General features: G+C 56.7%; 1 protein-coding gene across 2 annotated transcripts in view; it reads right to left on the bottom strand.

Annotated features, from left to right (window-relative positions):
- Nucleotides 1-1,825: 1,825 nt before the first annotated feature.
- The window catches only part of EPHA2 (EPH receptor A2), a 32,042-nt gene continuing 10,085 nt past the window's right edge, over nucleotides 1,826-23,782 (bottom strand). Inside the window, exons 4-17 of one of the 2 annotated variants that reach the window (XM_054436648.2) lie at nucleotides 16,021-16,176; nucleotides 15,599-15,931; nucleotides 13,516-13,631; nucleotides 12,896-13,049; nucleotides 12,328-12,427; nucleotides 11,766-11,821; nucleotides 11,386-11,511; nucleotides 11,085-11,273; nucleotides 9,860-9,921; nucleotides 9,546-9,755; nucleotides 9,202-9,351; nucleotides 7,702-7,895; nucleotides 6,926-7,081; nucleotides 1,826-2,811 (exon numbers count right to left, since the gene is read on the bottom strand). In XM_054436648.2, the coding sequence (XP_054292623.2) occupies nucleotides 2,706-2,811; nucleotides 6,926-7,081; nucleotides 7,702-7,895; nucleotides 9,202-9,351; nucleotides 9,546-9,755; nucleotides 9,860-9,921; nucleotides 11,085-11,273; nucleotides 11,386-11,511; nucleotides 11,766-11,821; nucleotides 12,328-12,427; nucleotides 12,896-13,049; nucleotides 13,516-13,631; nucleotides 15,599-15,931; nucleotides 16,021-16,176 (2,108 nt within the window). In that variant the 3' untranslated portion in view covers nucleotides 1,826-2,705. Of the gene's footprint in view, nucleotides 2,955-6,925; nucleotides 7,082-7,701; nucleotides 7,896-9,201; nucleotides 9,352-9,545; nucleotides 9,756-9,859; nucleotides 9,922-11,084; nucleotides 11,274-11,385; nucleotides 11,512-11,765; nucleotides 11,822-12,327; nucleotides 12,428-12,895; nucleotides 13,050-13,515; nucleotides 13,632-15,598; nucleotides 15,932-16,020; nucleotides 16,177-23,782 lie in introns of both variants that reach the window. The other variant, XM_063659183.1, reaches the window with a different exon arrangement.

The following is a 23,782-nucleotide window of genomic DNA, read 5'->3' as shown; positions in this document are numbered from 1 at the left end:
GTGGGTTTGCAAGCTGCAGGCTTATTCCCTGTGGGCCAACAGCTTTGTCAGTGGTAGTGACAGTAGCCGTAGCCCAGCCACAGAGCTACAGTGGCCACCTGGGTTAGGCCAGGCCAGGGTCAGGCACCAGGAAGGCCTGACTCAGCTATCATGCCCAGCACACTCAGATGGCCCAACACTAATGGGAGGAAGGCCCAGCCAGGTGCTCCCTGCACTCCCATAGCTCATCCGACCCCAGCCGCACCTGACACAGGTAGTCAGGTGTCTCATGGATGCCCAGTGGGCCAGGACCCAGAGGGAGGCAGCTCTCCTGCAGCAGCAGGGGTCAGGGCAGAGCATGCCAGCTTTGAGACCCCAGGGCAGGCCGAACACCCACTCGACTTTTGCCAGCGCCTCTCCTGTATCTCCCCAAAGCTCCAGGCTGAGTCAGGAGCTCTGGGTTCCAGACCTGCCTCTACCAGTGACAACAATCATGCCACTCCCTGCTTGAAACCTTCAATGACTCCTTATTGCCCTCAACTGAGAGGCCCTAGAGACCTCTCCAGCACCTCACGTCATGCCTTAATAACACCAAATTGCTTGTGGTTCCCTTGCACAACCACGTGGTTTCACGCCCCCGCACCTCACTCTGCAACACCCTCCCTTGGCTTCGCTGGTTAACTCCTAGCAGTCCCTGAGGTCTCAGCTCTGGGACCACCTCCTCCAGGAAGTCTTCCTCCTGGGCCTCAGATCATCTGTGCTCCCTGGTTACGTTCCTGGTGACCTGTGTTTGACATCTTCCTAACCCCCACTATGAACGACCTATGACATGCAGGGCTGCAACCCGGTAGAGTGGAGAAGGCTCGAAATTAGAACAGGTTTGAAATTAAAACTCTGGTGCTGGGCGTGGTGGCTCAAGCCTGTAATCCCAGCACTTTGGGAGGCAGAGGTGGGCAGATCACAAGGTCAAGAGATCGAGACCATCTTGGCCAACAGGGTGAAACCCCATCTCTACTAAAAATACAAAAATTAGCTGGGTGCGGTGGTGCGTGCCTATAGTCCCAGCTACTCAGGAGGCTGAGACAGGAGAATCGCTTGAACCCGGGAGGCGGAGGTTGCAGTGAGCCAAGATCGCGCCACTGCACTCCAGCCTGGCGACAGAGTGAGACTCTGTCTCAAAAAAGAAGAAAAAAAAAAAAAAGAAATTAGAACTCTGGCTTTTCTTGAGACTGCTGTGTGACTTTGGGCAAGTCGCTGCATGTCTCTGAGCCTCCATCTCCTCATCTATGAGAAAAGCATCCCACTAAGGTTTCTGACCTTGCTTTCTCTTCTGGCCTCTGCCCCTAACTTGCTGTGTGGCCTTGAGCAAACCCAGTTGCTGGGCTCCAGCTTGGTTTTCCTTTTCTGTAAAATGGGGCTGCCCACAAAACTCATAACAAAGTGTTGAGGTTCCGACAAGCCGAAACCTGTGAAAAGCTTGTGTAAACCTCAGAGCCCTACGTGGATGGTTGAAGGATCTATTTCAACAGCTCCGGGGAGCCGTGGGAGGGAAGCTGACGGCGGCTCTTGCTGTTCTTCTACCTCCCAGCCCTCCAGAAGACTCTGAGCAGCCTGGAGATCAAAGGTGATTGGGGCCTGCTGGCATGGAGGCCAGGCCCGGCAGAACCTGCTTCCCGGCCCCCTGCCCACCTCCCACCCACCCCTGTTCCCAGGGTTAAGTGATGTGTCTGCCTTGTGCACGAATCTCTGTTTAAACACTCGGGGCTTGGGGGGAACCCTCAGCCCCTCAACTCCCACCCAGGAAGCTCTGGGACCCCACTGCTTTTCCTAAGACCGAAAGCCAAGATCGGTTTGAATCATCTGCAACTTTATTCCAGAGCAGAAATAAGTCATTTTCTAACAATAAATATAAAAAAAATAATAAATTAAGATTTGAAAAAAATTTCCAACAAAACAAAATCCTTAACACTGACAGAATAGAAGTTGCTATCCAAACGGATAAGAGATGGGGCAGACTGGGGCATGGGCAGGACACTCCTGCAGCACCGGCCCCCGGGTGCCTAGCTCAGGAATGTTTGACACCCTCTGTCCCCAGCCCTGGCGGGGCCCCCTGCCACACACACACATTCTCTCCACAAAGTACAAAATATATATTTAAAAACCTCAACACAACCAAGCATCTTGCAAAGGCCCAGGAAAGCAAGGGTTTGGCCAGTCAGGGATGAGGACGGGGCCCGAGGGTCTAAAGAAGGCACTAGAGGGACGGGGACCGCTTTGGGTCTCGTCCAGTCAAGTTCACAGTCTGCCCTCTTAGTGTGAGGAAATGCGGCTTGAGGTACCCTGTTCACTTGGCGCTGGGCCAAGCCCCCCATCTCCTGAGATGGCCTCATGTGGGAGAAGACGAAGGGGAGGTCGGCTTGGGAATATCCTATATGTCTGTCCGAAGGCCGTGGCGGGGCTCCTGCTCCAAGGATGCTGGGACGTGGCGGTGCCTGCTAAGTGCTCAACTGTGTGTGTCTCGCAGGGAAAGAGGGCCCGGCCCAGCATCCCTGGTCATCTCCTCAGTTCAGGCCGGGGTATCATCCGAGACCCCTCAGCAGAAGTTGCAGGGGGAGGAAAGAACTAGAAATAAATAAGGTCCCCAGTGGCCCAGCATGGCACAGCAGGGAGGCCACTCTGTTTCTTCAAGTATTCTTGGCCGATGGGGCTCCAGGCCCTCTCGAGGCTCAGATGGGGATTCCCACAGTGTTCACCTGGTCCTTGAGTCCCAGCAGGCTGTAGGCGATGCGCTTCTGGTGGCCGGGCAGCCGCACCCCAATCCTCTTGATGTCGCTGTGGGCCCGGAGGGAGAGAGGGAGAGTTAGGGGCTGGAGCAGGGGAGGGGGCCGGGCTGGGTGGGGACAGGACTCGGTGGGCAGCTGGGGAGGGGAGTGGAGGGAGGCAGAGGAGGAGGGTGGAGAGGGTGCCTTGGGGACCTGTAGGGCAAGAGAGCTCTAGTTAGGTAGGCCTGGGAGAAGGAGCCACAGCCTAGAAGCTTGCCAAGGTGGCCCACCATCAACAAAGTTAGGAAAACGACAGAAGCCTCAACTGCGTACGATGCTTTAAAAAAATAAAAATAAATCAAATCTTCTGAATTATCTGTGAGGCAGGTGCTCTTTTTCATCCCCATTTTGCAGATTAGAGAACTGACGTCAGACAGGTGAAGTGACTTGCCCAAGGTCATACAGCTAGGAGGTAGAAGAGCTGGGAATCAAACCAGCTATGAACAAATGCCTCCCCTCCCCTCACCCCTAGTCTGTCCCCAGTGCCCCCAGCTCAGGCCTCCTTCCCAGGAACTCTCTAGGGATGTCACTCAAAGCCTCTCTGCCCAAGGTCTCTTCCCATCTGCTGCCTCATTTCTCCCTCACCCCTTCCAAGTTCCCACTGCTGATCATGAAGGAAGGACTCGGGAAATACTTGAAGGGTTAAACTCTGCGAGTCTTCATGGATGAGGCTTGCGGGTCACCAGATCCAGTGACTAGGAAGATGTCTTCTCTTGGGGGAACCTCAGTTTCCTCCCGTGTAAAATGGGAGCTACTGTCCATCTGGAGGGCGAGAGACCTCAAAACCAGCAGCCGAGGGGGAAGGCAGCATCAGTACCAGATGGACAGATGTGCCCAGGAGCCCACAGTCCTGCTTTCCCACCCCCACAGGGTACACACTCTGCTGGGGCCCCCTTCCATGCCCCTCCATCCCCTCATGAAATCACTTATGCTCCCAGGAACCTGTGAGGAGGGCATTTATTACTCACTCTGGGAGTTTTCTCCTCCACCGTCCTCACCCACTAGCCCAAACCCATGAAAACACCCAAGTTTTTATGGACTGTCTTTTGGCTGTAAAGGGAGCTAATTATATGATGCAAGATCCTAGTTGCAGTTCTGCAGACATGACTTTCCCACAGGCTCTGGGAGCCCTGGCACAGGCGCAGAGCAGGGAAGGGCAGACCCAGGTGAGTTGGGGGGACTCCAGGACTTCCCGCAGAGGCTGGTGCTCCCACAGCAGCAGGAAGGCCGGGACATTTGGGACATTTGGGACATTTGGGAGAACTTCCTATGCTACCCGCACAGGACGTCTCTAACCTATACAGTTGGAGGTGCTGAAAAAGCAGCAGTTTTCCACACACTTGAAGGTCTAGAATTGTGGTCCCTAGAAAAGCGCTCAGACCACGGGGAAGGAGACAGGACCCCCGGCCTGACCCCAGATTCACTCACTTGCAGTTCCGCAGGTGGGGCAAGGAGTCTGCATTTGGTTGAATCCCAGAAGAAACCTGACATCCGGTTTAAGAACCGGAACTTGTCAGTGCTGAGACCTCGTCATCTGGGCCCATCACCCCCACAGCCCCTGCTCCCACCCCCACCCCTGCCCAGGGTCCAGGATAGGCCTGGCACATAGTAGGTCCCTAGGGAGAGTCTGCTGCATGAATGAATGAGTGAATGAATGCTTTAGCGGAGATTGGGCTGTTGCTGGGCCACCTCTGGTCCCTCTTGCAAATGGTAGTGGTTAATCTCACAGGATGGGAGCACAGTTTGCTTTTGAGGCCCTGCACAGAAAACTCCAAGGCCATATACTCGGTGAGCTCCTACTGTGTTCTGGCCCTGGGTGCAGGGGGACGGGAGTTAAGAAATGGCTCTTGGAGCCTCACGTGTCAGATCATTCATTCATTCAGCAAGCATTCCTTCAGTGCCAAGCCTATGCCAAGGGCACTGGAGACCCTAAGATCTACAGCCTGTGCCCTCGACCCCCACACAGGATGCAAATGCTGTAGTCCCAGCTCAAGACAGAGCCTGGGGTTGGGCTATTTTTCTGGGGTGCAACATCCACCCCTTTCATCAGATGCTCACAAAACATCTGGGACCACTAGTCTAGCTAGAAACCCAACTGACTCCAAAATAGCACAAATGGAGAAGAGACAGTGGCTGTGGGACCCCAGGGGAACAGGCAGCTGGTCCCCTGGGAGGGAGTCAAGGAGGCAGGAGGCTGAGAAGGGGAGGAGGTGGGACACTGAAGCCTAAATCCTGATCCCATTGGGAAAGGCACGCATTCCCCTGCTACCAGCTCCAAGCCTCCCATTGGGACCTGTGGCGTGTGTAGACCCAGGCTTCAGGTTTTAAAAAGTCCTTTGAGATCCCCATTTATTTGGAAAGAGGCAGAGGGGAAGGAGGAGACATGCAGGCCCCAGCTCTGAGCATCAGTGGCTGGTGGGAGGAGCGGGTGGTGGGGGGTGGGGGGCGCCGAATGACTTCCTGCCTTTATCCAGGCCCTTTCACAACAACACGCACCGCAGCACACACACACACACACACACAGCCTCCATCCATCCAAGACCGCCCCGTCCCTGCTTGTGGGAAAGGAATTGGCAAGGAGCACCCCGGGCTATTTAGGGATGCTTCTAAGAACATGTGTTTCCTATAAGCACTTCTCCGTGCCCTCAGCTCTGGTCCCCAGAAGAGAGGCTGTGTTGTCCTTGGTGGGAGCCCCTGGAGGGGCAAAGGGTCTGGTGGATGTTCCCAGGGAAAAGGAGAAAAGGAGGGGGCATTTGCACAGCGCTAGGGGAGGAAAGCAAGGGAGTGGAGGAAAAGAGGAGAGCAATGAGGATTTAGCACCTACTGTATACCAGTCGTGTCATCTGCACTGCACCCATGCAATCCCATCAAACTTGATCAAGGTCACCCGCTAGGAAGCGGCAGATGCGGGACTTGAACCCAGGCATGTGTGCAGAACCCAAGCCTGTGGCCCTGCTGCGCTGGCCGGCAGCAAAAGACATCCTGTGATCCATCTCCCCTCCCTACATCTCCCAGCCTCCCCTCTGGTTGGCTCTGTTCCTGCCTGCTTCCCATTACCGACTGTTCCCTGAGGGGGGCTATGGCCTTGGCCAGCAGGTTGGAAGCCCAGCTGAGCACTTTCCAAAGGCCCTAGAGAATGTTCATGAACAGGCTTAAATCCCAGAACTTCTGTGACCTAGAACCATGGGAGGCTCAGGTCATCCCCTCCATACGGTTCCCAAAACCTCCCAGCCTCCCGGTCTGTTCTCGCCGTGACCTTGGACCATGCACAAGCTGGGTTGTTGAAACCGGCCACTATTTTTAGAGGCACAAAAGGCTAAGAGGATAGGGTCTTCCCCCTCCTGGGACAGGAGGAGGTGTCTGTGCCAAGGCCATGCCGGGAAAAGTCTCAATGCTGGAGTTGGGAAGGAGAGAAGAGCTCCCAAGGGGCAGCTCGACAAAGGGGCAAACTCAGGACCAGCAGGGAGTAAGTGGCACTTCTCGCCAGGTGGGACTGCAGGCTGAGAGCCAACCAGGTGGAGAGAGGTGCCTGGGGTAGGCCAGGGGTTCTCTCTCCTGGGCAGCAGCCAGGGCATCTTGGAGAAGACTGCCCCAAACTGGCTACGTGACCTCAGGCAAGCCGGTAACGTCTTAGCCTGTTTCTCTACCAATGACCTCTCCGATCCCTGCGCTCTGGGACCCCGACTGACTGGGCGTGGAATCCTGCTCTCCCCCTCGTGGCTGTGGGACCCTGGGCAGGTCACTGCACTTCTCTGCATCTGTTTCTCACCTGCACCTGTTTCTCACCTGTTAACAGGACTCACCCTGCTGGGTTCTCATACAAAAGTGCTCAAGCAGAGACGGCACATAGCCCTCAGTAAACAGTAGCTACTGTTATGATTACGGTTACTATTATTTCCCCACTCTGGTAAAGGATGTAGGAAAAGGAGAGAGCTGAGAGTGGGCGCCCAGCGCTGCCAGCTGCTGGCGAAGTTCTGCCCTTCTCTTCCAAGGAGCTTCTTCCCAGAAGAGAAAGAACAAAGAGAGGAGCATTGAGGGGCAGGGAAGAGGGTTGGGGGTGCGTGGAGGCAGCCTCTGGAGTGGGAGGCAGGAGGTGAGGGGGGACGGGAAGGGCCCTGACTTACTCGTTGGTCATCTGCACCACCTTCTCGATGGCAGTGTAGCCGGCCGCCATGAAGTGCTCCGTATACTGCTGCATCTTGATGGACTCCAGCCACTCGGACACCGTGCGGAAAGGCACCCCCTCTGAGCCGCTCGTGCTGGGGAGCCGGATAGACACCCTGCAACAGGAAGCACTGCAGGTGAGGGGCTGCAGCACCCAGTCCACCCTGGGCCCCGCACCTGCTGCTCCCTAACCTGGATGATTGACTGGGCTGCCCCGTGCCTCTGTTTCCTTATCTGGGCAACAGGGAAGCCCAGTCAAGTAGGATTCAATGAGACCTCCTGGCACGTTGGGAGCGCTCAGCATCTGTAACTACTGCTGCCCCTCCACTCCTACTAACAGGACCACCACCAATAACTACCACATCATAAAACGCTACGAGCGGAGATTCCGGATCCTGAGGTCACACTTCCAGCCATGTAAGATATTCAATCGCTCTGTGTCTCAGTTTCCTCTTCTACAAAATGAGGATCACTGGACGACTCATCTCTTAGTTTGTTTAAATGAATGAAAACATATTAAGTGCTCATGCAGTGCCCTGCACACAGACACATAAGCTGGTTGCTTCTATTAGGATTTCCTGGGCCATCGTGTCCAGTCTAAGTCAAGTCCACACATAACCCCTTAGCCCCCAGCACCCCCCCACCAACTTCCCCTGAGTGGCCACTCTACTGAAGTGGTTCAGGAGTCTTCAGAAGGAAAATTAGGGTCATCATAGGCAGAGGGCATAGAACTCACCGGGGGTCGAAGTCAGCCAGGGTCTTGAGGGAGTCAGGGGCACGAATGAGCTTGTCCAGGATGCTGACGATGTCAGCGAACTTGGGGCGGCGGGCACGCTCCTGCTGCCAGCACTGCATCATGAGCTGGTAGATGGCGGAGGGGCAGTCCATGGGCGTGGGGAGCCGGAAGCCATCATTGATGGCTTTCATCACCTGGCGGGGCATGAAGGTCAGGGGCGCTGTTGCAGAAAGCCACTGAAACCCTCTGCAGCCTCCAGCCTATGGAGGTGGGTAGGGGAGGGAAGGGAAATAGGAACATCCCAGAAACAGATGGGAAGGGCCTTTCTTGAGCTGCCACCCAACCTTCAGAGCTGCCCAAAGGGCAAATGCCTAAGGGGCTGTGTCCAGAGTTCACTGGAAGGGACTTTTTTTTTTTTTTTTTGACTGAGACAGGGTCTCAGTCTGTCACCCAGGCTAGAGTGCAGTGGCGCTGTCACACCTCACGGCAGCCTCAACCTCCTGTGCTCAAGTGATCCTCCCACCTCCGCCTCCTGAGTAGCTGAGACTACAGGCACGTGCCACCACGCTTGGCTAATTTTTTAATTTTTTGTAGAGATGGGGTTTCGTCATGTTGTCCAGGCTGGTCTCGAACTCTTCAGCTCAAGTGATACTCCTGCCTCAGCCTCCCAAAGTGCTAGGATTACAGGCATGTGCCATTGCTCCCAGCTAGAAGGGACCCTACTCCCTCACAGGGCACCAGGCAGCAGCCACACTGTGTGCCCTCAGCCCAGCCTCCCTCCCACCTCTCTTCCCCTACTTCTCTTCATCTGGGTGCCTTACAGTGCCCTTGGTCTTGGCAGAGATGGGACCTCTTCTGAGAAGCCTCCCAGGCCACCAGGCTGAGTGAGGCACCAAGCACAGACACACACACACATGCATGCATGCACATGTGCACACATACGGATGCACACACATGCATGGACACACGGATACACACGTACACCCCACTCCTTGTTTCATCTCTGCACTCTCTGAATCAGCTCCTGGAACCCAGCACAAGGCCTGGCACGCAGTAGATCCTCAAGAAATATTTACGGGGCTGGGTGCGGTGGCTTACCCCTGTAATCCCAGCACTTTGGGAGGCCGAGGCGGGTGGATCACCTGAAGCGAGGAGCTAGAGACCAGCCTGGCCAACATAGTGAAACCCCGTCTCTACTAAAAATACAAAAATTAGCTGGATGTGGTGGCGCATGCCTGTAATCCCAGCTACTCGGGAGGCTGAGGCAGGAGAATTGCTTGAACCTGGGAGGTGGAGGTTGCGGTGAGCCGAGATCACACCATTGCACTCCAGCCTGGGCAACAAGAGCAAAACTCCATCTCCAAAAAAAAAAATAAACATTTATGGAGCAAACCTAAGAAGGTTCATCTAAACTGTCCTCTGCCCAGCCCCTGCAGTTTGAGATGAGTAAAGGGCTTGAGTTCAGGTCCAGGCAGGCCTGGGGAGGGCAAGGGCACCCACCTCGTGGTTGGACAGCTCCCAGTAGGGCCGCTCGCCGTAGGTCATCACCTCCCACATGACAATGCCAAAGCTCCACACGTCGCTGGCAGAGGTGAACTTGCGGTAGGAAATGGCCTCTGGGGCGGTCCAGCGGATGGGGATCTTGCCGCCCTGCAGGGAACCCAGGCCCAGTCACCACTGTGCCCTCTGGCTGGCCCCAGGACCATTGCAGCCAGGCCCCACGACCCCTCCCTGGACTCCTACAGGTGTTCTGCCTCCTGAAGCCCATGCCCAGGTCTGCAGGTAAGAGGACACCAGGCAGGGCGAAGGCCGCTTCTCCCTTGAGGTCCCCTTCCCCAACTCACACTGGTGGTGTAGGTGGCCTCGGGGTCGTCCTCCAGCACGCGGGACAGGCCAAAGTCAGACACCTTGCAGACCAGGTTGCTGTTGACGAGGATGTTGCGGGCAGCCAGGTCACGGTGCACATAGTTCATGTTGGCCAGGTACTTCATGCCAGCTGCAATGCCCCGCAGCATGCCCACCAGCTGCAGCACGCTGAACTCACCATCCTTCTCCTGCCGGAGCACAGGTGCTCAGCTGCAGGCCAGCCCTGAACCTGCCAGGCCAGCCCCAGGCTCAATGGCCAGGCATCCCCGCCCCCCGCAACCCACATCCTTACCCGAAGGAACTTGTCCAGGGCCCCATTCTCCATGTACTCAGTGATGATCATCATGGGCTTGTCTGTAGAGGCGTGGGCACAGGTGAAAGGTAAGTGGGCCCAGGCGTATGGGAGAGGTGGGCACAGATATGGGGGAAGGGGGGCACAGGTGTAGCAGAGGTGGAACAGTCGTGGGGAGGGTGGGTACAGGTATGGGGAGAGGAGGGAACAAGTGTGGGGAAAGATGGGCACAGGTGGAGGAGTGGGCACAGGTATGGGGAGAGGTGGGTTCAGGTGTTGGAGAGGAGGGCACAGGTATTGGGGAGAGGTGGGCACAGGTGTAAGGAGGTAGGTGCAAGTATCGGGGAGAGGTGGGCACAGGTGTAAGGAGGTGGGTACAGGTATTGGGGAGAGGTGGGCACAGGTGTAGAGGAGGTGGGTACAGGTATTGGGGAGAGGTGGGCAGAGGTGTACAGGAGGTGGGTACAGGTATTGGGGAGAGGTGGGCACAGGTATAGAGGAGGTGGATAAAGGTATCAGGGAGAGGTGGGCACAGGTGTAGAGGAGACGGGTGCAGGTATGGGGGGAGAGGTGGGCACAGGTGTAGAGGAGGTGGGTACAGGTATTGGGGAGAGGTGGGCACAGGTGTAAGGAGGTGGGTGCAGGTATAGGGGAGAGGTGGGCACAGGTGTAAGGAGGTGGGTGCAGGTATGGGGGGAAGGTGGGCACAGGTGTAAGGAGGTGGGTACAGTATTGGGGAGAGGTGGGCACAGGTGTAAGGAGGTGGGTACAAGTATGGGGAGAGATGGGCACAGGTATAGAGGAGGTGGGTACAGGTATCGGGGACAGGTGGGCACAGGTGTACAGGAGGTGGGTACAAGTATGGGGAGAGGTGGGCACAGGTGTAAGGAGGTGGGTGCAGGTATGGGGGGAGAGGTGGGCACAGGTGTAAGGAGGTGGGTACAAGTATGGGGAGAGGTGGGCACAGGTGTAGAGGAGGTGGGTGCAGGTATGGGGAGAGGTGGGCACAGGTGTAAGGAGGTGGGTACAAGTATGGGGAGAGGTGGGCACAGGTGTAGAGGAGGTGGGTGCAGGTATTGGGGAAAGGTGGGCACAGGTGTAGAGGAGGTGGGTGCAGGTATGGGGGGAAGGTGGGCACAGTTATAGGGGAGGAGGGCACAGTCACAGACAGAGCACCTGCTAGGTGGCCCCTCACCACCCAACGTGGGCAGGCCCCAAGCCTCACATTTGGAGACGACGCCCTCCAGGCGAATGATGTTGTGGTGGCTGAACTGGCCCATGATGCCGGCCTCGCCAAGGAAGTCCACTCGCTGCTTTTCTGTGTAGCCGGCTTTCAGCGTCTTGATGGCCACCGGCACCTCCTTCTTCCCCGAGGATGTCTTCAGCGTGCCCTTGTACACCTCCCCAAACTCTCCTGTGGGCAGACAGGGTCAGGGGAGTGCCCCAGTCAGCCCCGGCACGAGGGCTCCCACCCTGTGTCACCACCGCTGCCTCCTCAGGGCCCCTCGGCAGGGGGCCGACCTCACCTGCTCCAATCACCTTCTGCCGAGTGACACAGGATGGATGGATCTCGGTAGTGAACTTCAACACAGCCTGGTTGGGGTCCTCATATGTGTGGGGGTCCACGTATGTCTTCAGGGGCTTCAGTTGTTCTGGAAGGAGAAGGGGTGGGGTCACAGGCAGCTCAGGAGGGGCCCCATGGGGGGTGCCTTGGAGTCAGAGGAGAAGGTCACGTGATCTTCAGCGACTTGGACCAGGCTGTGGGGGACGGACCCCTCAGAGCTACCCACAGAAGCCTGTGGCCCCACCCCAGTGCCCTGGGAACACCCTGGCTGCATCCCACCTCCCCCACAGAGCTAGGGACAGTGCGGGCAGGGCTGGGCCTGGAGCAGGGGCTGCGTCTCACCTGACTTGGAGAAGTAAACGTCCTCTGGGGACTGGCGGGCACGCAGGTTCTTCCTCCTGAAAGAGCCCCACGGGGAACCAAATGCAGGGAGGTCAGTGAGGTCTGCTCCAGCCAGGGAAGCCTCCTGACCCTACTTTGGTCCTAGGAGGACCTGGGGTGCTCAGAACGCAGCCCAGTCCCCGCTGTCACTGCCCAAGCTCCACTCTCAGGGCCGAGGGTGCGGAGAAGGCGGATGGAGGAACGGGGAGGAATGGCCCCTTAAGCAGTCGTGATGAAGGCATTCCCATTAGAGCTACTCGGGGATTCCTGCTTGCGTGTCCAGAGGAAGTGTGGACACATCATTAATAACAAGAGCAGAGGTAATGACCCCCATGTCCCGGCCCCGCCGCGTGCCAGGCACTTCGCTACACACTCCAGCTCATATATCCTCGCAGCATCCGGAGGCAGGGATTAGACTAGACTAGTGTCCTGTGGGCCCCATCGTTCAGATGAGGAAACGGAGGTTCCTGCCCCATTTTCCCACCCAAGCCCACGTGGAGCCAGGGTATGGGCTCTGACAAACCTGCGGTGGATAAAGAAGCCAACTCCTGCCAGCACCAGAAGCAGGACCACACCGACAGCCACGCCGCTAATCACCGCCAAGTTGCCAGATCCCTCCGGGGCTGGTGGAAGAAATCAGCTGACGACAAGGGAGTTCCCCCACAAATCACAGCAACACCCGCGCTGCACCCAAGACACCTGGGCCCCTACTGTGTGCTGGGTGCTTGCACTTGGGAAGGCTCCAGAGGGTACTTAGTCCCATTTCATAGATGGTCAAGCGGAGGCCTTCCCAAAGGTCTCACAGGAGGTATTGCAGGTATGTGGGGCTCAAAGCTCTGGCTCTTTCTGCGATGCGGATTTGAACTTCCTCACATCACTGTTGTGAATCCACATCCCGGCTCCTCCACCCCTCAGCCTTCCATGCTTCCCCCTCCCCAGGCTTGGGGGCAGTCCCTGAAGGGCTGTCCCAGGCCCCCGCTGACCGAGAAAGGGGCATTTCTAAGTTATTTGATTCACTTCCTTTCCCAAGATGACTAAATTACTTGGTTCTGGGCCCTGACCTGGTCCATGCCCAGGGTCCCCCAACTCACACAGCGTCTGGAATTCGTGCACCTTGCTGCCGGCCCCCTGGCCCTCCTGCGTCAGTGCCTGCACCTGGACCAGGTAGGTGGTGTCCGGAGCCAGGTCATCCAGGGTCACGGAGAAACCCTCAGTGCGGCGCACGTTGTAGCTGTTGGAGTCTCCCTGTGGGTGGGTGGCCAGCGGAGGAGCAGGCAGTGAGGGCAGGGCAGGGGCCTCGGCTCAGCCCGCTGGAGACCACCCCGAGCTAGCAAGGTGGCTTGCCTTTATTAGCAAACTTGAGGCTCTTCTTACAGAGGAGGAAACTGAGGCTCGGAATTAAGTGACTCACTCAAGGTCAGAACCACTAAATGCATGAACCAGGACTCAAACCGAGCTGTGTGGGGTCCCAAAATTCCGCCCCTGTCCTCACCCTGACTGCCTCTTCCAAGGACACCATGTCTTCTCTCCTACAAATCTCTGCTGTGCTGCCTTGGGAGATGTAACCCCCTGGCAGACCCCAGGCCTCAGTTTCCCCATCTGCAGAAGGGCGCTTCTTCAGATGGCTGGGTGGTTTGGTGAGCATCTGTGTGACCAGCCTGTCCCCTGCTCTCGGCCCAGCTAGAGCCAGCCCCGCCCCTCTGGGAGTTACCTTCTTGCGGTAGGTGACCTCGTACTTCCACACGCGGCTCTGCTGCGGCGGGGGGATGCTCCAGGAGACGCTAAGAGAGGTGGTGCTGCGGCCCTCCAGCCTCACCTTGGGGGGCTCTGGGCAGGACAGGCAGTGGGGGAAGTGGGTAAGAAGCTGCCTACGAGCAGGCAGGGTCTGGGGGGACAAGTGGACGTGGAGCCAGATCCTCCACAGCCCAGATTCTTTCATTTTTTTGAGACAGGATCTCGCTCTGTCACCCAGGCTCGAGTGCAGTGGCACGATCTCGGCTCACTACGGCTTCGAACTCCTGTGCTCAAGTGATCCTCCTGCCTCAGCTTCCTGAATAGCTGGGGCTACAGACAAGTGCTACTGTACCTGGCTAATTTTTGTATTTTTTGTAGAGATGGGGTCTCCCTATGTTGCCCATGCTGGTCTCAAATGCCTGAGCTCAAGCAATCCTCCTGCCTCAACCTCCCAAAATGCTGGGATTATGGGCGTGGTGACCACGCCCAGCCCCCAGGCTCTTTAGATCCCAACCTAGGGTCCTAAACTTCCAGCTCCAGAGCACAGGGCCCGAGCCCCAGGCCTCCACCCTGGCCCCATCACAGGGGCTGGCACATCAGAGGTGCCCCATATTTACGAGTGCATAAATAATAATAATAATAAAAGGCCAGGCGCGGTGGCTCATGCCTGTAATCCCAGCACTTTGGGAGGCTGAGGTGGGAGGATCACCTGAGGTTGGGAGTTCGAGACCAGCCTGACCAACATGGAGAAACCCTATCTCTACTAAAAATACAAAATTAGCTGGGCGTCGTGGCGCATGCCTGTAATCCCAGCTACTCGGGAGGCTGAGGCAGGAGAATCGCTTGAACCCGGGATGCAGAGGTTGCGGTGAGCCAAGATTGTGCCATTGCACTCCAGCCTGGGCAACAAGAGCAAAACTCTGTCTCAAAAAAAAAAAAAGAAGAAGAAGAAGAACTAACTTTTCCCGAATGCTTGCTTTTTTTTTTTTTCTTTTGAGACGGAGTTTCGCTCTTGTTGCCCAGGCTGGAGTGCAATGGCACGATCTCAGCTCACCGCAACCTCCGCCTCCCGGGTTCAAGCGATTCTCCTGCCTCAGCCTCCCAAGTAGCTAGGATTACAGGCATGCGCCACCACGCCCAGCTAATTTTTTGTATTTTTAGTAGAGATGGGGTTTCTCCATGTTGGTCAGGCTGGTCTCGAACTCTCGACCTCAGGTGATCTGCCCACCTCAGACTCCCAAAGTGCTGGGATTACAGGCGTGAGCCACCGCACCCAGTCTCAATTCTCAATTATTATCCCACTTTACAGGTGAGAACATTGAGGCTCAGAGAGGTTAAGTAATCTGCCCACAGTCACAGAGCTCAGAAGTGGCTCTAGGGCAGGAGTGTCCAATCTTTCAGCTTCTGTGGGCCATAATGGAAGAATTGTCTTGGGCCACACATAAAATACACCAACACTAACAACAGGTGATGAGCTAAAAAAAAAAAAAAAAAAAAAAAAAAAAAAAAAAAAAAAATTTGCAGGCCAGGCGCAGTGGCTTACGCCTGTAATCTCATCACTTTGGGAGGTCGAGGCGGGTGGATCATGAGGTCAGGAGATCAAGACCAGCCTGGCCAACATAATGAAACCCCGTCTCTACTAAAAATACAAAAAATTAGCTGTGTGTGGTGGCACGTGCCTGTAATCCCAGCTACTCCAGAGGCTGAGGCAGGAGAATTGCTTGAACCCGGGAGGCGGAGGTTGCAGTGAGCTGAGATCGAGCCACTGCACTCCAGCCTGGGCAACAGAGCGAGACTCTGTCTCAAAAAAAAGGGGAAAAAAATTGCAAAAATAATATCATAATGTTTTAAGAAAATTTACAAATTTGTGTTGGGCCGCATTCAATGTCGGCTGGGGCCGCATGTGGCCCACGGGTTGGACAAGCTTGCTCTAGACACTGTGCCTTTAACCACTTGCTCTGCTGCCTCTCTCTAAACACACCCGAGCCCCAGGTGGCCGTCCTCCTTAAGCCCCACCTCGGCAGACCCCATAAGACACAGCTGCCACCCCTGGACCTCACCTGTCTGGTTGATGCTGACACTGGCAGTACGGAAGCTGCGGCTGGTCACCAGGCCTGAGACGCCATTGCGGGCCTCCACGGTAAAGGTGTAGTTCATGTGGGGCTCCAGGTCGCTGACTGTCACACTGGTTCGGGTCAATCCGTGCGGAGGCTCCGAGTAGCGCACACTGGCCTCACACGGCCCGCACTCCCCAGACTCGGGCCAGCACTGTTCACAGGTGACGCTGTAGACAATGTCCTCGCGGCCTCCGCTGTCCTGAGGGGGCGTCCAGCGCAGCTCCACCTTGGCACCCATGCCCACGGCCGTGAGGTAGTGTGGGGCGGAGGGGGGTCCTGCACAGACAGGAGGAGTCAGTGCTGTGCTGGACCCAGGCGGACACGTCACCCTCAGTCACGCCACCCTGACCCACTGCAAGACTCACGTGTGCAAGGCATCGACGCTGGGTCCTGAGGTGCCCGGAAGAAGCCTTCCTCACACTCGCAGGAGGTGGCACCCTCAGGGGATGGCAGCGTGTGCTCAGGGCACTCCAAGCAGGGGCTCTCAGATGCCTCAAACTTAAAGAATCCAGGAGAGCAGGCTGGTGGGCACAGGACAGACAGAGAGCGAGGACATCAGTTCAATCTGCTTCCACCCCACGTGACTGTCTCATTCCCTCACCAGGGACCCCTGCCCTGCAAGCAGGTCAGTAAATCTCTATGGACCTGTTTTCTCATCGGCAAAATGTCTTGTGATGGAAAAATGCGTGGCAAGAGCCTAGCATGTACCAGGCACCCAGGAAGTGCTTCACACACATGCTGCAAACCTTTGCTTCACTCCCCACTGGCTCCTGCAAGAAGCACCACGCCCCTGAGCCTGGCATTCAAGGCCATGCCTCACCTTTCAGCCAACCAAGAATCCCATCACAGCCTAGCTCAGCACTTGACCAAGCACGCTGCCCACCGGCCTCATCCCCTTTCCTCCGTGCAGACTAGCCTGTCAGGTCCCCACCTGGGTAGCTGAGAGCTGCCCAGGGCAATGACTGCCTCTTCTTGACTATGTGTGTTTGTTGACTGTCACCACCAGCCTGACTCACTGGCCAGCCTCATCAGTTCAGGATGCCATCCCTGCAGGTGTTGCCTCCAGCCCAGGACCTGCCCTCCTTTCCATCCGGGGCTGACCAGGAAGCAGGAAAGGCCAAGCCCCCTGGCATTTTCTCTGGCTCTGCTTCCAGAACCGAGTCATATCCGCTACTCACAAGGACAGCCAGGAAGTGTCTCTTCCTCCCCCAGTGGCCAGTCCTGTCCTGGCCCAGCAGGCTGGGGGCTCAGGCACCTGACTCCGGGGGCTTCTTCCTCCCACCGCCCTATCCTGTCTTATCCCGCCCCTGCCCTAAGCCCCTTCCTGGCCCTAGAGGCAGGAAGCTGCCCAGACACAGGGCTCACGGTGCAGGGCTGTCCAGGGCTTGGGCAGCTGCTGAAGTGGCCAGGGTGGGTAGAGGTCACCCTAGGGAGCTCCCCCAACAGCCCTACAATTATAATCCTTCAGATTGTTCTGATGAGAGGGTCCTGAGACACCTCCAACCTCAGCACCATGTTCACCACACACAATGATCCTCTGCTCTGTGCCTGGCCCACCCCCAGTGCTGGATATGCACGAGGACGGAAACAAACCCCTGATCTCAGGGAGCAGAAGCACCTGACAAGGTCTGCAAGACAGAGGGAGGAAACAAGCTAAGGGCTAAGGGGGTGGAGAAGGGGAAAAACCTTGGCCAGGAGTCTGAGAAGTCACAGAGGGGACATTTTGGCTGGGGTTCAGAGGCTGCATAGGAGTTTAGCAGGGGAGTGATAGATGTTGAGAGAGGGAGTTAGGAGTGAGAAAGTGCATGACTAATATGGAAGGTATGAGTGGGTTTGTGGGCACAAATGTGGGGAGCAGCAAGCAATAAAACGGTTGAGAAAGGCCTTCAATGCCAGGCCAAGAAGCTGGGACTTTATCCTGGAGGCAATGGAAAGCCGCTGGAGGTCTGATGGGGGGAAGTCAGACCCCTGCCGTCAGGAAAAATCTGTGCCTGGAGGCAGCTTTTGTCCAAGACCCTGGGGACAGCCTGGCCCCTAATGGCCTAAGGACAACCCCCTCCAGGGAAGCCAATTTCAAGTGCCCTGACCCAAGCAGACCTGCTAACTCTCAGGGACAGAATCTGGAGCGAAGACTCGCTTCATCCAGTCCCCTCTGTGAGCAGAGGTGGAGAGGCGGACCAGGAGTCAGGGGAACAGGACTCAAAGGACACCTAGCTCTGTAAGGTGCCAGATAGTGACTTCCTGCTGATGACTCTGCTCTCAGAGCCAGGCTGCATCCCTGTCCCCTCCCCACCCTGGCCCAGGGACCACACAAACAGCTGCTCTCACCCCCTTGGTCCATCCTGCTTCTGCAGACCCTCAGCATTGGCCCTGCGAGAGCTCAGGCACACAGAGCAGGGAAGGGGGCTTGTCCCGGGTCATGCAGCAGGACAGAGGAGGCCCAGGACCTGACTCCTGCTCTGCACAGAGCCTGGAGTCCCAATGACAGTACCTACTGTGCGCAGGGCTGGGGCTGAGCACTTTACACTCATTTAGTCCTCGCAATAGACCTGCCATGTACAGGCACTATTAGCGCTCGTTCCACTTTGGAGGTGAGGAGCGACAAAAAAACTTGCCCAAGGTCACCAAGCTCCCAAGAAGGAAACCAGAACTCAAACTTAGGATGCCTGATTTTCAGCCTCTCTCTTCTCCCACTCCTTTTTCATTATTTATTTATTTATTTATTTATTTATTTATTTATTTCTGTTTTTGAGATGGAGTCTCGCTCTGTTGCCCAGGCTGGAGTGAAGTGGTGGGATCTCAGCTCACTGCAACCTCCGCCTCCTGGGTTCAAGCAATTCTCCTGCCTCAGCCTCCTGAGTAGCTAGAACTACAGGCACCGGCCATCATGCCTGGCTAACTTTTGTATTTTTAGTAGAGATGCAGGCTGGTCTCGAACTCCTGGCCTCAAGTGATCCACCCGTCTCGGCCTCCCAAAGTGCTGGGATTACAGGCATGAGCCACCACGTCTGGCCTATTTTATTTTTTAGAGACGGGGTCTGTCTGTGTTGCCCAGGCTGGTCTCTTGACCTCCTGGCCTCAAGTGATCCTCCCACCTCGACTTCCCACAATGCTGGGATTACAGGCGTGAGCCACTGCGTCGGGCCTCCTTTCCCACTTCTGTTCTTAGGAACACTTCATTTTGGAGCAAAGATAAATCAACATTCTGAAACAAGCCTGAAGAGAGAGGAGATAAGGACTGACCCACTTCAAAAGCCAGAAACTCCCGACGAATTTCAGAGCAGCTGTGGGTCTATGTGTTGTGGGGAGGGGGAGGGTATTCCCCACCACAGATCTTCTCAAACTAGGCACTTTTGTGTCTGTGAGCAGAAAAGTGTAGACTCCAGCCCAGGGGGGTTGGTTGGGGTGGCTGAAGTGGTCTCCTTCAAGCCTCGAATGTCTTCAAATCTCCTATTGTATTTGGAAACCCATGAGTATATTGCATCCCTCCCCATAACATATCTGCATGATACAAAAATAGCTCTCTCCTCCACCAGATCTTTGAGTAAAACTGAGACTCCAGAAAGCTGGGCCATGTTTATCCTGGGGTTTCAATTCCTCCAAATGCCCTGACTTGTCTGCCGAGGAGACTTCACCTGGCTAAGTGCTGGCTCCAGGTGGTCCAGGGCCAGCTGACTTGGGAAGCTCCGGGGCGTTCCCAGCCCAGGCCCTCAGGCCAGGCAGGGGCCATAAACCCCCACAGCCCAGGCTCGGACTCATTGAAGGCTTTAGCCACCTGCAAACCGTCACAATGCCCTGACTCCCCACCGTGAGGCTGCTCCTATGCCAAGAGGAGGAAGTGGGGGAAGAGATGGGCTCTTTGGCCCCAGCGCCCGGGGGTGGCCTGCCTGCTGCTGCCAGGAAAGAGGGAATTTGGAGAGATTTCCGCTGCGGATGTGCCAGATAATACAGCAGAGAGGCAGCGTCAACAGGGCATGTGCCTGCCTGATGAGATGTGCTTCCCCTCCTCCTACCACAGAACTACCAGGGGCTGTCTCCAGGGCCCCGCCAGAGTTTCCAAGTGCTCAGGGGTCCCAGAGTTCATGAGTAGGACACCAGCAAGCCCCTGTGTTCTTCCTGACTTTATCTAGTTGGATTTCCTGGCATTCTGGGCGGGCAAATGGGGACAGGGGTCACGCACACTCAAACACACCCACATACACCAAATACCTACTGTTCCTTAGCCAACCAGCAAACTCCTATGCATCCTTTAATACCCAGCTTAAGCTCCTCTACACAGCCCTCCCAGACTGCCCAATTCCTGGCCCCCCTGGCCCCCACTAGGGCATCTATTAATCTTATGTTTACCAAATAGAAATGGGCACTTCATACGTGTCTGGCACAATGCTGGGTGCTAGGATACGATGGTGAGACAGATAAACACCGTTTCAGCTCCAGGGGAATTCAAAACTTGGCTTTTATGCTCCATTTGAAATTATTCCTGCATGTATCGGAGCTTCCGTGAGACTGGCAGCTCATGAGGAGCAGGAATGGAGACCAATTTATCTGTGTCCCATGGCCCAGCGGTGCTCAGTTAATGTTTGCTGAATGGATGGACAGACGGATGGATGGATGGATAGATGGGTGGGTTGGTGGGTGGATGGGTAGATGAGTGTGTGGATGGATGGATGGATGGGTGGATGAATGGATGGATGGGTGGAGGGGGGTATGAGTGGGTGGATGAATGGACAGATGAATGGACAAATGGATGGGTGGGTTGGTGGGTGGACGGATGGATGAGTGGGTGGGTAGATGGAAGGATGGATGGGTGAGTGGATGGATGGATGGGTGGGGAGGATGGACAGATGAATGGACAAGTGGATGGGTGGGTTGGTGGGTGGACAGGTGGATGAGTGGATGGATGGATGAGGGATGGATAGGTGGGTGGGTGGGTGGGTGGGTGGATAGATGGATGGATGGGGGGGAGGATGGACAGATGAATGGACAAGTGGATGGGTAGGTTGGTGGGTGGACGGGTGAATGAGTAGATGGATGGATTAGGGATGGATAGGTGGGTGGGTGGGTGGAGGGATGAATGGATGGATGGATGGATGGATGGATGGATAGGTGGGTGGTTGGGTGGAGGGGTGGACGGATGGATGAGTAGAGGGGGGTATGAGTGGATGGATGGATGGACAGATGAATGGAAAAGTGGATGGGTGGTTTGGTGGGTTCGCGGGTAGATGAGTGAATGGATGGATGATGGATAGATGGATGGATGGATGGATGGATGGATGGATGAATGGATGGATGGATGTAGGGGTGGATGGGTGGAGGGGTGGATGGGTGGAGGGGTGGATGGATGGATGAGTGGATGGGTGGACACGTGGATGGAAGAGTGAGTGGGAGAGAGAATGGGTGGCAAACCTACCATGTGCACGTGAAATGTGCACTCCAGGGCCAGAGAAGTGAGCAGTGTTTCAGCGCCCAGAGAGACACTGTGGAGAAGGTCCACCAGGATGCCTACCTACCTTACACAAAAGCCTAACTTTGGCACACCTGTGGCACACCTGTGGAGAGCTGTTCTGGTCCCGGTTGTCTGGCAGGCCTGGGCCACTCCGAGCAGGGGAACTGGGGCACAGCGGCTGCACCTCCGGCTATACCCTGGTTTTTCCAGTTCCTGATGCCCGCCCCTCAGGTGGCAGCATGAGGTGACTCAGGGACAGACGCCCTTATCGTGACGCAAGTCCAGCCCCCAATGGAGCCCCTCCTCCCAAGACACAGCCACCTCCCTGGCTGGCAATGGCAAGGTTGTGAGGTCAAGAGGTCATGGCTGCAATTCACCTAGGGCCAGTCACCGCCCAAGCCAGGCCCAGCAGGTGACCACAGGAACCACCTTGGCCTAGGGATGTGGAGCTTGGACTTTGTCTCTGGGCCCTGAGAGACGGCAAATGGTGACCTATGGGTTACTGACCCAGCAAATGAGGGAGCTGACAACCTTAGGCCCTGGTGGCTTCTTGCTCCCAGCAGACCCTGTCGTCCCTGCAGAAGGGGGGCTGCCCCCAGGACCTGACGGCTGCCAGCACCCTGTCCCTTTCACACACACCCTAGGGAGCTATCTGCAGGCACATTCCTCCACCATTGATAAGCACCGCTCCCCACCTCAGCCCCCGCCTACCGCTCCCGTCCTGCCTCCAGCCTTTCATCTTCTGTTTGCTTTCCCTCACCTCCTTCCTTCCGTTCTGGGGACCTACTTACCTCCAGGAGGGAGAGAGGGAGGGAGGGAGAAGCCGGTGCCCGCCCAGCGGAGATGCCAGCGCCTAGCTTTGCCCCCAATGTGAGCTGAGGGTGGGGCAGACAGGGCACAGAGGTGAGAGCCACCATGGGGGGCTGGGGGTGCTGCCACCATGGTCCCACCCCTGTAGGCCAGAAGAAACATCACAGAAATAAGGCCTGGTGGGACTTCCCAGCAGGGGACAAAGCCTGCGAGCCACAGCCAGCAGCTCCCAGAGTCTTCCACCTGGGGGACCAACTGTGACCTGATGAAACAGGAGTCCTGCCAGCAGCCCCTGTCATGGCCCGAGACCACCCTGTCTAAAGACCACCTTAACCACAGCCATACCCTAGCCAGGGGACTCCTCCCTGTCAGCATGGACTTTAGGCCACTCGGGCTGCAAGCAGTGGGACCTCTCCTCACCACACTTGAGTCACACAGTCAACAGCTTCCCCGGTATTCAGACTGAGCCCCAGTGGGAAACTACAGGAGGGAAGCTCGGATCACCAGGTTGACGGTGCCCTTCAGGGCCACAGGTCCAGCCCACTCATTTTACAGATGGGGGTGGGACCCCGAGGGGACCTGCTAAGGTCATACAGCCTGTGGGTGGAAGGACACACACCAGGGGCAACTGCCTTCTTGTGCCAGGCCCCCATTCTTTTAGTCACTGTTCACTGCTTCCTCTCCGGACCTCAGTTTCCTCATTTGTAAAATGGGGATCAAGTCCTCATCCTCTCTGGGTTCTGTGTGAAGATGGAAGAAAGCCCTGCTTATGAGATGTCCAGCATGGTGCCTGGAATGGGGTGTCCCTATGAACTGGGGGATCGTGAAACTACAGTAGGGAGGGGACATCCCCAAGGGGCTGGGCCCCTTGAGGGGGCAGGAGCCTCTCAGGAGGGAATCTCCAACCCCCCACAACCCCAGCTCTGGCCTCCCAGCTGTTCGGCTGAGCCGCTGGCCAAGGCTGCTGGCCACCTGCTCACCTGGCCAGCGGTCCCCAGGGCTGAGGCGCCAGCAGGGGCCCCGCCAGCTGCTGAAGCCAGCACAGGAAGCGGAGACATGGAGACAAAGCAGCCCCTGGGGGACAGCGGTCAGCCCGAGCGACTCCACTGTCCCATAGGCAGGGCCGGGGGCGGGGCGGGGGAACCAAGGGAAGCTGGCTCATTCCTGACATAGTTCACAGGAGTGCTCCGGGCAGCGTGCCCACCTGCCGCACACAGCACCTGGGAGGTGCCTCCCTTCCTCTGCCCACTTAACTCTTTCCTGAGCTCCAGGCTTCCTGGGGAAAGAACCCTGAGGAGAAACGGACAAACTGGGAATAACCTAGACAAGGTGCCAGGTGACCTCAGGGTGCCCCGCCTCTCTCTGGGTCTGGTTTGTCACCAGCAGGAGCCCCAGTGAAAGAATCTGGGTCTCCAGACCTGGGAAGGGTCCGGCAGGGAGGGCAGACCCTGTGCCTCCCTCTGGTTCTCCCTCAATGTATCCAGCAGTGCCCTCTCCAGGACCCCTGCCTCCAACAGAGCCCCCAAGCCCCTGCAACAGACCCTGCCATCCCCAGGGCTGGCCAGAGAGCCTACCCCAGGGCCAGGAGCTGAGTCAGGGATTCCAAAGGAACTGGTCACTTCCCGCCCCATTTCCTGACCCATCCTGCAGCCTGGGCGCCGCTGCACCGCCTGGATTCAGATCCTGACGCAACCACATCCTAGCTGTATGACTTCAGGCAAGCCTCTTTAGCTCTCTGAACCTCAGTTTCCTGGTCTATCAAATGGGATTGATCACAGTCCCTGCCACGCAGAAAGGCGGCATTGATTCCGCTCGCATGTCTGATAAAGCACTTGCTTGGCTCAGCGCCTGCCCCTCGGACGGCACCTGTC

This window comes from Pongo pygmaeus, chromosome 1 (assembly GCF_028885625.2).
Source record: "Pongo pygmaeus isolate AG05252 chromosome 1, NHGRI_mPonPyg2-v2.0_pri, whole genome shotgun sequence".
NCBI lineage: Eukaryota > Metazoa > Chordata > Mammalia > Primates > Hominidae > Pongo > Pongo pygmaeus.
Note: the sequence above shows the minus strand (reverse complement) of the source record. Positions and strands in the feature narration are given on the sequence as shown.